This window comes from Etheostoma spectabile, chromosome 6 (genome assembly GCF_008692095.1).
Source record: "Etheostoma spectabile isolate EspeVRDwgs_2016 chromosome 6, UIUC_Espe_1.0, whole genome shotgun sequence".
In the NCBI taxonomy this organism is placed as follows: Eukaryota; Metazoa; Chordata; class Actinopteri; order Perciformes; family Percidae; genus Etheostoma; species Etheostoma spectabile.
Window position 1 is genome coordinate 28827996 of NC_045738.1, and position 12721 is coordinate 28840716.

Sequence of the window (12721 nt, forward strand, 5' to 3'; positions counted from 1 at the left end):
AAAAATGCATCAGTAAAGTGAATAAAATGACTAAGTAAGGAAAATAATCTTACCAGTCAGGTAAATTCATAAAATGACATTACTTTACTGTAATGCAGACTTCAAAACTAGGTAATAATATTAATATTAATAATAAGCCATATTAGGATGCCATTAGGATATCCAAAATCTAAGAAGATGTCTAATCTCATATGACGATATTAATATAATATTGAAACATTGTCCAGCTCTACTTTGATGTGATAAAGTGTGGGAGCCACTGATTTACTAAACACTCAACATAGCATCCTGCTGCTGATGGCGAATCAGCGCAATGATTGGCTGAGAGAACATCTGATGCTCGCCTCATTTTAGGGACGTTTCCCCATTGATATGCACTGTGGTTGTTACGTGTCAACCACATGTTCATGTTGTTCAGAGAAAGTGACATTTGGGAACACGTTTTGGTGAACATTTGATTATTTTAGTGTGCCTTGCTTGTGTGTAAATAAGTATGGGAGATAACACTGTAGGCATGTGTGAGCGGGTAATGTGCCTAGAGTACGGGGAAAGTCAAGGAGGGTCCTTACCTTTATCAGGTGCTTGTTGACCCATTTTGTGAAGGTCTTTTTCTGAACTCGATCGCGTTCATCTGCAACACAGAGAAGCCACGGTTAAGCATCAGACACTTATGAAAAGGTAACACTGGAATAGATTTTTTTTTTATTCAAAACATACGGTGTCGATTAGTTGCAAGTTGAACATAACAGCATTTGACGGATCTTCAGAATAGCAATTAAAAGTTCCGTTTAAAGAGCAAATCCCCAACATACCAGACTTGTGTGACTGCTGTAGGACAAACACACATCACCGGGTTAGAAAATACCTCTCGACTGTTTACACCTGCATCTGATTCAGAGCGGATCAAAGCACATTCATTGTGCACGGATACGCCATTACTGTCTAGGACAATTTGAATTGGCGAGGTCAAGTCACTCTCTGTAGGACACCTCTGCCATTTGTGCTCTTGGACAGAAACATTCATAAAAAAGGATTCCACCTAAAGGCAAAAGGCTCTGCAGGATTAGCACGAGACAAAACTATTAGAGTAATTTTCCCAACAAGAAACTACAAGCTCTTGGCAACACCCTTTAAGAAAACAAACCTGCATACACTCACAAGGTGTGGCACTTTACACTTCAACCCATGTATACAGCTATAGTCCTTATATTGTACTTTTTACTCCACTACATTTCTCTGTCATCTAGTTACTACTTGCCTAAGATTTTACATGCAAAACACATGATGAACGTATAATACTTTATCCAATGTTTTCAATGAAATGAAGCAACAGTTTTGTTAAAAGTAGCTCCACCTTTAACAGATATGACACTCTTAGGCTCATTTTCCCTGTATGGCACTGCAGCACTATGGATCGGTCTGTTTTCAGCCATGTAAAGTGGCGCCTCGGTGACTGAAGTTTTCCAATTGAAGCATTTGTCCCCCCATGCCACTTCAGGTTTTTGTTTTTTTTCCCCTGAGGAACACACCTTCATTGACTCACATTAATCACTTCCATTCACATTATGCCAGAGTGAACTATGGACACCAACACGGAGTCCTGCGTCTTATCAGCTTTAAAGCAGTGATCTAACTGTATAGTGACACACCCAGGGCTCTGATTCAACGGTAAAGCTAAATAGGCGCCCAGAGGCTCATTTTCTTCTTTTTTTTCCTTTTTTTCGGGAGGAAGTGAGCAACGGCTTCTGCAAATGTGCTACAGTATTTGCAACTATGTTTCCATGGAAACATATATGCACTATATATAGACACCACTAACCTCAACCATCATTTATCTTTCAAACCAACAGGGGACCAAGCTTTAATGTGTCCTGCCAAGGGGGCAACATGTCACCAAATGGAAGCATGATGATTGTTGTGAGAGAAATACACACACACACACACACACACACACACACACACACAGTAGTTTCCCAGAGGGGTTGCACTTTGACCTGTTGGGTCTCTGCATTCCGTTCACACCACGTTACCTAACCTGGTGTGAAGAACCACTGCAACTCTTTGTGGATTCATTGCTCTTTATTAGTGACAGGAATGCGAGTGGATGAGGGGCTGAGGGAACTTTAAGTATCAAATGTCACCTGAAACAAAAACGTTTTACTGAGGTGTGGAGTTTACAGCCCAAACACTGGTCCAAACACTGGTTACTAGTGTTACCAAGAACATTTACTTACTTGGCACTTGTACTCTTCATTTTACATGTTATGCTACGTTATAATTACACTTAAACCCATGTATAATACTATATTACTTATATTGGACTTTTATACTCTACTACATTTATCTAAGCTCTAGTTGCTGCTTGCCTAAGATTGTCCATGCAAAACATATGATTAACGTATAAAATGTGATCCAATGTTGTCAATGAAATGATGCAATGATACAGTCTTGATAAAATTAGCTCCAACTTTAACAGGTAGGACGCTCTTAGGCTCATTTTCCCTGCATGATGAGTACTTTAGGTACATGTAGGGTAGGATACCTATTTAACCTAAATGCGTTGTCCACCACAATTACTGATCAATAGTTCTTAAGGCTGGAAGAGCAAACACACAATCATAATGACATATTCTAAGTCATTTCCTGCATACGTATTGGGTAAAAAGGGAAGAATCCATTCACCCTGGCTACAGCACAACTAAAGGCAAATACACTGCAGCTATACAGTGACTCACTGACCCCACAACACATGCATGCTACACAACAGAAATAGTGAACGGGCTTTACTGACCAATACAAAGTGAGGAAGCCGCTGATGCATTAGAAAAGGGGAGTATCCTCCTTTAAGTCACAGAGCGCAGACACACCGGACATTACAGTGCATTTAGAATAGCATCATGTCTGTAAATACGTCAGATTGCTGCAGATTATCTTATGACATTCAAACTTGATGAGCTATGTGCAAAATCATGCATCATGCATCACAATAATCCATCAAGCCTCACCACACACACACACACTTCTTTCAGGTCTAACAGGCAGAAAAGCCTACAACCTGAACAATTTCAAACACTGGAAAGACTTTAAAAGCTGCTTTTACATCTTCCTAGGAAAACCCCTTCATTCTTGCCCAGTGCACACATTTGACAACCAATAGAACAAGGCTTGCAGTTAAGCTATTTTCCATCAACCGCCACCGTGCTGGTACCTTTCCTGCCGTCGGTAGCCTTCAGCATCCCCTGGTAATAGGCTTCGTCTGAGGGCGTTCTATCTCTCCCCACGCTGTCAGAGGAGAAATTCCTGTACCTCTGCTGCTGAGAATTCATTTTCCACTGTTTGTCTGCACACAGAATAATAATCCCTGGCGAGTGTCCCCCTTGACGTCAACTTGACTGCTTTTCTCGCGTCTATCTGTCCCTCTGGCCCTCGGTTGGTCCGTCCCAGAGTATGGAGTCCTGTGGCCACAATCCACTTCACAAACCTATGATTTCTCTCTTCCTTCTTGCCTCTCAAACTCCCCACTCCCTCACTGGGCTTGACTCTGCCCTTCTTTTCCTTCCTGATGTTTCTTTTTTTTTTTCTCTCTTTTTTTTTTTTCTGCCGCTCACTCTGTTCCTTTTATAGAGACTGGTAAACTGGTGCCTGTGGGCGCTGAAGTCTGGGCCTGTCCTTGTGTGTGATGAGCGAGTGTGTAGTTAGTGGCGCTTGTGTGTGGACGACCGGGTGGGCAGGGCTCTGAACACACCCCTTTCCCTCTCGCAACATGCTGTGCCTCGCAGAGGCGAGGAAGGACGAGGTGTGGTAACCTGCATGCACTATCACTTAATTGCTTCACTTGAACAAGAACATCCAAGCTTAGTCACTGGGGGTGATAAAACATTGTAAAGACTTATTTTTTACACCGTATTGCACTGAATAGAACTTGAATGGACAATTTCCAATTACACCCAGAAGTAACAGATATCCAATAAGAGCCTAGGAAGTTCTTCCAGCTCACATGCACACATCCTCATGGTGAATCATAACTTATTCACAGCCTTCCTCAAGACATTTCACTTTAGGAGTTACTCACTGTAACGGAAGAAGAGAAGCGATTGGGGGGTGAGATAGTTTTGGGAAGGGCTGCTGTGGATTCCAGACAGTGATAAATGACCACACCCTGAACATCACTGATGGACTCAGAAATATAGCGACTTGGATGTTTGACAATGCTTGTGTGCTATGTGTGTAAAGACAATCCGCTGAAGCATTGCGACTGTAATTTCTGTCTGTGTAAGTTGTTACTCTTGCGATGCATTTAGCACTTTTTGATGTCCAGATCCGTACAATCTTTTTGCACTTTGATAAAGTTTAAGTAACCTGTGCCAGAATTCCTTTCTTTGGCTGTACAGTCACTTGTTTCTCAGCCTATAGCTACACATTTGCTGCTCCGTGGTATGTAATCCTAACAAATTGGAGACTTTCAAATGCATCCTGTTACCCAGAGGATTTTGCCAGGGAGGTGCAGACAGGCAGCAGTTTAGAACAGCAAATGCAATACAACAGGCATTTAGGATTATTGCTAAACAGGATCCTTGAAAAAAATTATTTCCCATGACAGATTGATTCAATCAGTTATTAAATCCAAATGATTTGCATGAATGAATGAGTGGCAGTGTCATTAACAGCAGCACATGTTGCAACGAGTTACATTTACTGACTAAGGATGAAGGCTAACACGTAGCATAGCACAAGTAGAAAAGAGTCATACACGTATATGTATAGTGCTAACCAGACCAAGAGAGGCTGTAGCAGCATGCAGCATTTGTATTGCTTATGATGACTTTCCCTTTTCTTTTGAAAATAAAGTTTGTGTTCATTCTTATTTCAAAAGTTATTCTTGCTTTAAAGTTCCAGCCCACACTTTCTAAGAGTTTTTGGCTTATTTACACAATGTCCCTCCATAATGGTCCCAATATGGCAAGAAAGTGCTGACAGCAAAGCTGGAGGACAGCGTGTGTCCTACCTGGGCTAAATCCTGCCCCTCTAGCCCCAATATAGAGCATACATCTCATTTCCCCCACCCTGACTGACTTCACTTTATCAGACATCTAAAACCACTTTTTCTTCCAGAACGCTGTGTATTTCTTAAACCCAACGTGTATGAACATGAAGGTAGTTAATGTATCAGTGTAAGTGTGGGTGTGTGAGGTGTTGACTCATTTAAGCCACGTTAGCAAATAGGAGACACACCTTTATAGTTACATACAATGTCTAGGCAAGCGTAGGAATTAAGGAGTGGTATGGGGCTAGGCAATTAACTCAGAAAAAGGAAAGGAATAATAGTAAATACAGAATTTATTCTAAAGAAGTGAAACCCTTCCATTCATAATTACAGCCTGGATTCATAGAGGCAGACGACTGGATTCAAACAGATGGAACATGACAGGCTTTAAAGAATGAGAAAGGCAAAAGGTCTATAAAGATTTTTTAAAAGGTTTTCTTTAACAATACACAGCGTAGAATAGGATATATTATAATGCCATCGAAACAAGATGCTAATGGTTGTCCAGGTTATCTGAGATGCAGAAGCAACAGTAGACGGTAACTGAGAACTCGGTGACGTTCTGGCAGTGGAACATTCACTGACACCCGCTAGAGCTGGATTTCTAAACCGCATGGGAAAAACAAGCAGCGGTACCCAAATGGGAAGAAGGGAGGAGGATGCAGAAAGTGTGGAACATCTTGGTCATGAGAGCTTTCCACCGAAAAGGAGACATATCATTGAGGTCTCAACATGCTTATTACACTGCTCCCTCATCTGGCTTCATTAAAACCAGATGGAACACGTTGGGCTTTTTATACGCGCAGAGACAGCTTGGTGAAGATAAAAAGGGAGAAAGTACTTTCAAAAAGCTTGAGGTTGGATCTTGTCTTCATGATGGTAGTGAAAGGGAAGTTGGGTTTCTTCACCCCACACTGATGTCGCATTACCCAGCAAACATTTGGACTATGCAATGGACTGTATTAGCTAATGCATTAGCATTGGGCTACTATCTTTTAACATGCCGAATGCATGCTAGTTATGATCAAATGAAGATAAAACTGAAGACATTTTCATCAGCCTTAGCTCTAGTGCACTGCTAACGAGCAAACGCTAACACGCTAAGCTAACCAACATACCTGCTAAACATAGGCGTGTTAGCACCGTCTTTGCGAGCGTGTTAGCTTGGTGGCTTTTAGCCCCGCTGTGTATTACTGTAGCGTCCCGGAGCAGCTAGCATGGCTGGAGACTCTTGTTAAAAACACAAGATACTGTATCATTGTGAAAACGGTTTGCTGTAATTACCATTAACATATCTGACCACAAACACCATGGCTTGGTTCTATCCCACACCAGTGCATATGGTCTAGAAAAAAACACATTTCCCATAAACCATTTTGCTGTCTTCTCTTCTGTTTTTTTTTTTTGTTTTGTGCCAAAAATAAATGATTTTTTGTTTTGAAAGATCCTACAAGTGTCTTAAAGTAATCTCACATGTATCTAGAACAGCTGTATTTCTAATCACTAATGTCGGCCTATGACACGATGTCCACCAACTTCTTTATTGCCAGTAGCCTGCCGCAGTAAAGGTAGAGTAGAAAGAAACCTCCAGTCCACACTTTATTAAGCAGAGAATTGGGATCTGACAGTAAAAAAAAACAAAAAACAATTAGCTTTGACTCTATACTGTAGCATCAAACTACAGCTACATAAAGACTTTAATACTGACAAACACATTGTTGAGCTTGCAGCCATTTAGAGACAGACCAACCTGTATTTAAGCACTGGGGACTGTATATCCAAACACATTACAGAACAATATGTCATTATGGTTTTTGAAAGTGCTAAACCACAGAGCAATTTCAAGGGTTTACACAGAGGGAGGATGGGCAGCACATTTCATTTCAGAGGCTGAAAAAGAGAGAATTTAGCTCTATAGCTCTCTTCTCTCATCTTTATTCATCCCTCCCAATAACCCCATAGTCTTTCATGGTCAAGTCTATGGTGAAATGTGGTTATTTCCTGCAATATCTGGCCACCACACCCCACCGGGAAAGGAATGTTGATAAAAGAAGGAGCAGCCCATAAACACACCCTTTTTACCTCAGTGCTTCCGTAAAGAAGAGGAGGAGGAGGAGGCAGGATAGCTGTCACCTGAATCACACTGCTGACGGATCAGATTTCTGCTGTGCTTAGCATACAATGCCAGCTGGGAAAAAAAATAAATAAAACTCAAGCCCTGTAAGGCTTGGCAGCACGACTGTCCTTTTGAAAGTAAGGATTCATTATGATCATAAGCAGTATAATCCAAGCTTAAGCATGACTTAAGACTTTGGCACCACTTTTTTAAACATGTATAAGCCTTTTTTAATGTGACCTGGATTAATAATTACAATAAAAAAGAAGAAAAAAAAACACGCCCTGGGAACATACTGTTAAGGATGTACCGTTTTTCATTCACGCAGAGCTAATGCAAGCACTAAGTATTTCTACCTGTTCTGTAAAGAGAAAACTAAAAGACAACTCACACATTTTTATACTTCCATGCTGTTATAATTAAGAAGATTTAGATATATGCTGATCCAGCTGACACAAGAGTCTATATTCATATCTATTCACAGTGGGTGGGTGTCATCACTGTGCCATGATGCACTGTCCAGGAATTAGCCACAACCATCTCCAACCTGTCAGTGGACTTTGGATAGTGTTGTCAGAATTAGATCCGACGATGACGCGGTTTAACTCCGACTCAACAGGCCTCTGGATTTGCCACAGCAGCTGAGTTTTTAAATAGCTCAATGTGGAGCTTTAGAGGCCTCTGAGGTAAGCCCAACATCTGCGATTGGGTCACTATAATGTTCAACTTGGTGCATTCAAATGCAACAGGGCGATGGGGAAATAGCTGCAGCAGATTTGACGGCACAGAGGATAACGCTTAAAGCCGCGTGTGTCTCCCTCTGCAGGTGAGAGCAACGAAATGTGTGTAGGGTCTGTCACTTTCCTGAAAACGCAGATGTCAAATAAATAACTTATGCAAGAGGAAAAAGTTAGCTCATTGTTTTGAAAACAAAAAATAAAACGGCATTATTTGTTGTATTTCTTTGAATAAGACCAGAAGTTGTAATATAGTTGTAATATATGACGGGCCTACATAAAGTGTATGTCAGCTAATAAAAGATTGCATTAGTGGGGGGGTGCCTGGGTAGCTCACACGGAATGAGAGCATGCGCCCCATGTTCAGAGGCTCAGTCCTCGCCACAACAGCCGTTGGTTCAATCCCGACCTGCAGCCCTTTGCTCTTTCCCCTTTCATTTCTAGATTAAATAAAGGCCTAAAACACCAAAAGAATCTTTAAATAAACTGTATGAGTGGTGTTTGGTGACCAGATCTGGTGTCTTACTCAAAACAGCAATGCCCATGATCCTAACCATGCCTTGTTTAGTCCATTACATAGTGAACACATAAGAATATATACAAACTAATATAGAAAATATACCAAAATATGCACGCTGACTTTTGTCTCCTTCATGGCTCATTGCTGTGTTTGCACCCCTTGGCTATAACCGCTCTTCTTCTTCTATTCCTAACAAAGTGGAAACCCAAAAAGGTTTTCATATAAATCAAAGCACCATGGAAATATTGTGGAGTGTTACCCTTCTTTAAATACAACTTAAACACTGATCTTAAAAAGAAATGAGTAACGCCACCCAATTGCAGTCAAGAGTAATATGTTGCTTCCAACCTTTAGAACTGACAAACTGCACAGACACATCTGGAATTGCTTAAACTGTAACAAGAACTATAAAGAATATCAGTCTTTATAATCTTTTATTTTTATTTTTTAACATTTCTTTATTCAGGGGAGGTTCACTGAGAGGCATCTTCTCTTTTTTCAGGAACGCCCTCATTACATTCACACAGTTCCACATTCATACCAGGAGGTTAAGGGCCTTGTTCATGGGCTCTTTAGTGGGGTTAATGAGGGCGGGACACGCTGGTGTTTTCACTTTCCCCACCCAGATTTTATCCTCTTGGTCTGGGGGAATGAACCAACGACCTCTTAGTCACAAGCTCGCATCTTCAACTTTTAGGCTTCCACCCCATAAAATAATATTGTAGGCTAACCTTCCATTTTGTGTTTGATTTAATTCATTATTATTATTATTATTACATTTGGGATTTCCCTAAGCCAAGTTACCCGAAATGTGGAAAGGAGAACTTGAGCATTGTTTCTATGACAACAGCTATAAACATACAGAAGCATGTGCAGTGGTAGCTGTGAGTGGTTCTTACTCATGGCTGTATTTTTAGACCACAGACGCAGGAGTGTCCCCTTACTGGCCGACTCGACGTGCTCACTACCTCATTTGTCCTACCTAAGGCAGTACAGTGGTCTCACCACTAGATGGCGGCAGAGTGCAACCACGCCCGAACTTCTTCCCCACCCGATTCTGCAACTATGAAGCTACAGTGTGAATAATGTGGGTGAAAAATGTCCAGATGAGAATCTGGACTGAAATCTGGAAGAAACTTCTTTTTTTTTTTTTTTTATAAATTAAAATTCATGAAGATGAAAAAGGAAATTACAGTTTTCTCCCAATAACACTGTAAGCATGCTATGGAAATCTGACATCAAAAAGCAGTACTTTTCTGTCGAGATTTAAGGGGAATGTTACAAAAAAATTGTCAAAAATATATAGGAATGTAGGAATAAGATGAAACACCATAACTACTTAAACAGCATTTGTGAATGGAAATCCTTTCTTGCAATAAAACTAATTGACAGACTGTACAGTAGTTAGTGATAGAGAATATGAATAATACACTTTTTTTGACACGTTACACAGCAACAGTTTGATCTAGAGGGGGTTATCTGATTGATACCATCATACCTGAAATAAGCAAACTGATGTCCTTTACTCTCTTTGGCCATATTACAGAATTATGAAATATCTTTCAACATCTGGTGAGAAAGGCCACCCAGTGTATTGGTTGCCATGATCAATCACACCTTATTAGACTTCTGGGTATGCTTTTAGATGAATGCATGGTTCTCATGTTTAACAGATAACATGTCTTAGATTAAACCTGACACTATCAGGGTGGAGATGCTGTTTTTAAACTACATAATAAAGATAATGCTCACTTTCACGGCCACTTCATATCTATTGTAGTTACTTTATTACAAGACGATACTATGAGGCTCTGCTTCAAGCTGTAAAGTTCCGTATGCATCGAGCAACCTGTAGCCAATGTAAAGGACTGCATTTCTTTGGCAGGACCATTTTTTATCAGTTTCAGACACATGTTACAGCACCTCACAGCTCGCCTTTAGAGACAGTTCCCGAGGTATGCTGTCTCCACTGGCGTGCCAAAGTGCTTGATGATGGTCGTAAGGTATGCTTGCATGATATACTTCTTCTTGATTTATGATTGATGTGTGGATGGATTTATTGCAACAGCAGCCGGAGGCAAATCTCTGTGCATCCCTTTCTATTACAACATTTTCCAAGGAAAGTAGTTGCGTGGCTTTTAATTGGCACTTTAGAGATAACTTTCCAAGATATCGAAGTATTCCTCTCTATTTAATTTGAAACATGTCCATATTCCCTATAACTGAATTCAACCAACTTTCATAACTTTTGGGAGTTATCCCCAATCCCCCAGTTAGCTGCGTTGTCTCTATTCTTTCTCGTTTCCCGTTGTTTACGCATATGGAATGGACTGGTCTGATTCAATTTGCCAATGTTAAGGTTTAAGTATTAATGCATAAGTATTGTACATTTAACAATGACAGCCAAGGTAACTCAACAGCAGACACACAAAGGTATGGACATCGTCTCCGTCCATCTAACCCATTCATTCATTTCTCTTTCATTAAACAATCTTGTGTTTATAAAAACATGTTTCTACTGAACCATCAAAAAGAAAGAGAGAGAAGGAGAAATAAGTGAGAGATAGTGCATGTAATGTATCCTGGTATGAATAGCTGAGAGTAATTAAATATAAAGCCAGTAATCACAAAACAAAAAAATAAAGATATATATATTATATATATATATATATATAATATTACAACATAATACACTATACATATGTACAGTAACAGTATATTTACACACAGATATATACCTATATAACACACACATACAAATACATCATATGTCAGTATAATTATATATATATATATATATATACATATACACATACAGTATATAAACACATACTGTATATATATACACATATATACATTTATCCACACACATATACACACACACACATTGTATGTATACAGTATATATATCTATATATATCTATATATGTATACACACACAAAGGAACCATTTGTTTGCATGTTTACTGTACGAGATAAAATATATTAATTTAAAAATATCCCAATAAAGTAGATAGAATTCACCTGAAATAATTTGACCCTCTGATCAGTCTCTCTGTGCTGTGCAGGGCTCGGGTAGTAACAAGTGGTTTCACTATGCTAAAAACTCTACATCAAACATTAACTCCTCTGCACCCGGTCCATGCAGTACACGTCAGGGCTCTCCACTCACCTGTACAACACATCTTACTGTACAAATATCTGCATCTTTCTCCATATGAGCCCATCAGATAATTCCCTTGCTCAGGATTCGATGATGCATACATTATGAGCCTGAGGCAAGACCCCCCCCCCTGTGCCCTCTGTGTTGAGGACACACTGTGTCAGCTGGCGTGAGAAAACAGGAACTACTTTCTAACAGATGAAAGCCAGATGGCTGGCCCTGCCCCACCTCCACCCCTCTTTAATGGGACAAAAACAAAAGACAACAGACAGGTAATTCAACATTCGTTTCACTTTGCCTGTGTACTGTGAATGTCACGGCAAAAGTGTCATCCTCTGGGCGCCTGGGTAGCTCACCTGGTAGAGAGCGCGCTCATTTACATAAAGGTTTTCTCCTCGATGACGCGGCCGACCTGCGGCCCTTTGCTGAATGTTATGTATCCCTCTCTCACCCCGTTCACATCTTTAGCTGTCCTATAGAAATAAATGCCCCCCAAATGCCCCTCCCAGCTAAGAAGCAGATTAAACCAGTGATGCATACCTGCTCTATGTTTACTTTTATACAATTCTATTTAAATTTAAAACTGGACTTGTTTTTGTATTATATTAAAGGTCCATGACATGGTTCTCCTTGGATGCTTCCATATAGACCTTAGGGGTCTCCTAAAACCATATCTGAAGTCTCTTTTATATAGACCTTAGTGGTCCTCTAATACTGTATCTGAAGTCTCTTTTATATAGACCTTAGTGGTCCACTAATACCATATTTGAAGTCTATTTTATATAGACATTAGTGGTACACTAATACCATTTGTGAAGTCTCTTTTATATAGACCTTAGTGGTCCCCTTATACCATATCTGAAGTCTCTTTACCAAAATTCAGCCTTGGTGCAGAATTACAGCCTCTAGAGCCAGTCCCACAATGAGCTTTCCTTAGTATTGGCCATTTCTGAGTCTGTAGATATTGAGGAGGAGAGAGGAAGGGGGGTGGTGTTTGAAAGCAATGATGTCTTTCTCTCATGGGTGGGCCAAATTCTCTGGACGGGCAAAAACAGAGAAAGCGGAGTTAACCTTGCCCCTTATGACCTCATAAGGAGTAGATTCCAGATCAGCCCATCTGAGCTTTCATTTTCTCAAAGGC

The 12721-nt window shown here is 40.3% G+C and overlaps 1 protein-coding gene across 30 annotated transcripts in view; it reads right to left on the reverse strand.

Moving 5' to 3' along the window:
- The window catches only part of LOC116691497 (plectin), a 172260-nt gene that overhangs the window by 49801 nt on the left and 109738 nt on the right, over window positions 1-12721 (reverse strand). For 25 of the 30 annotated variants that reach the window (XM_032519163.1, XM_032519162.1, XM_032519161.1 and 22 more), the window contains exon 2: window positions 570-631. In XM_032519163.1, the coding sequence (XP_032375054.1) occupies window positions 570-631 (62 nt within the window). Of the gene's footprint in view, window positions 1-569; window positions 632-3208; window positions 3691-12721 lie in introns of those variants that run through there. The other 5 variants (XM_032519169.1, XM_032519168.1, XM_032519164.1 and 2 more) reach the window with 2 other exon arrangements.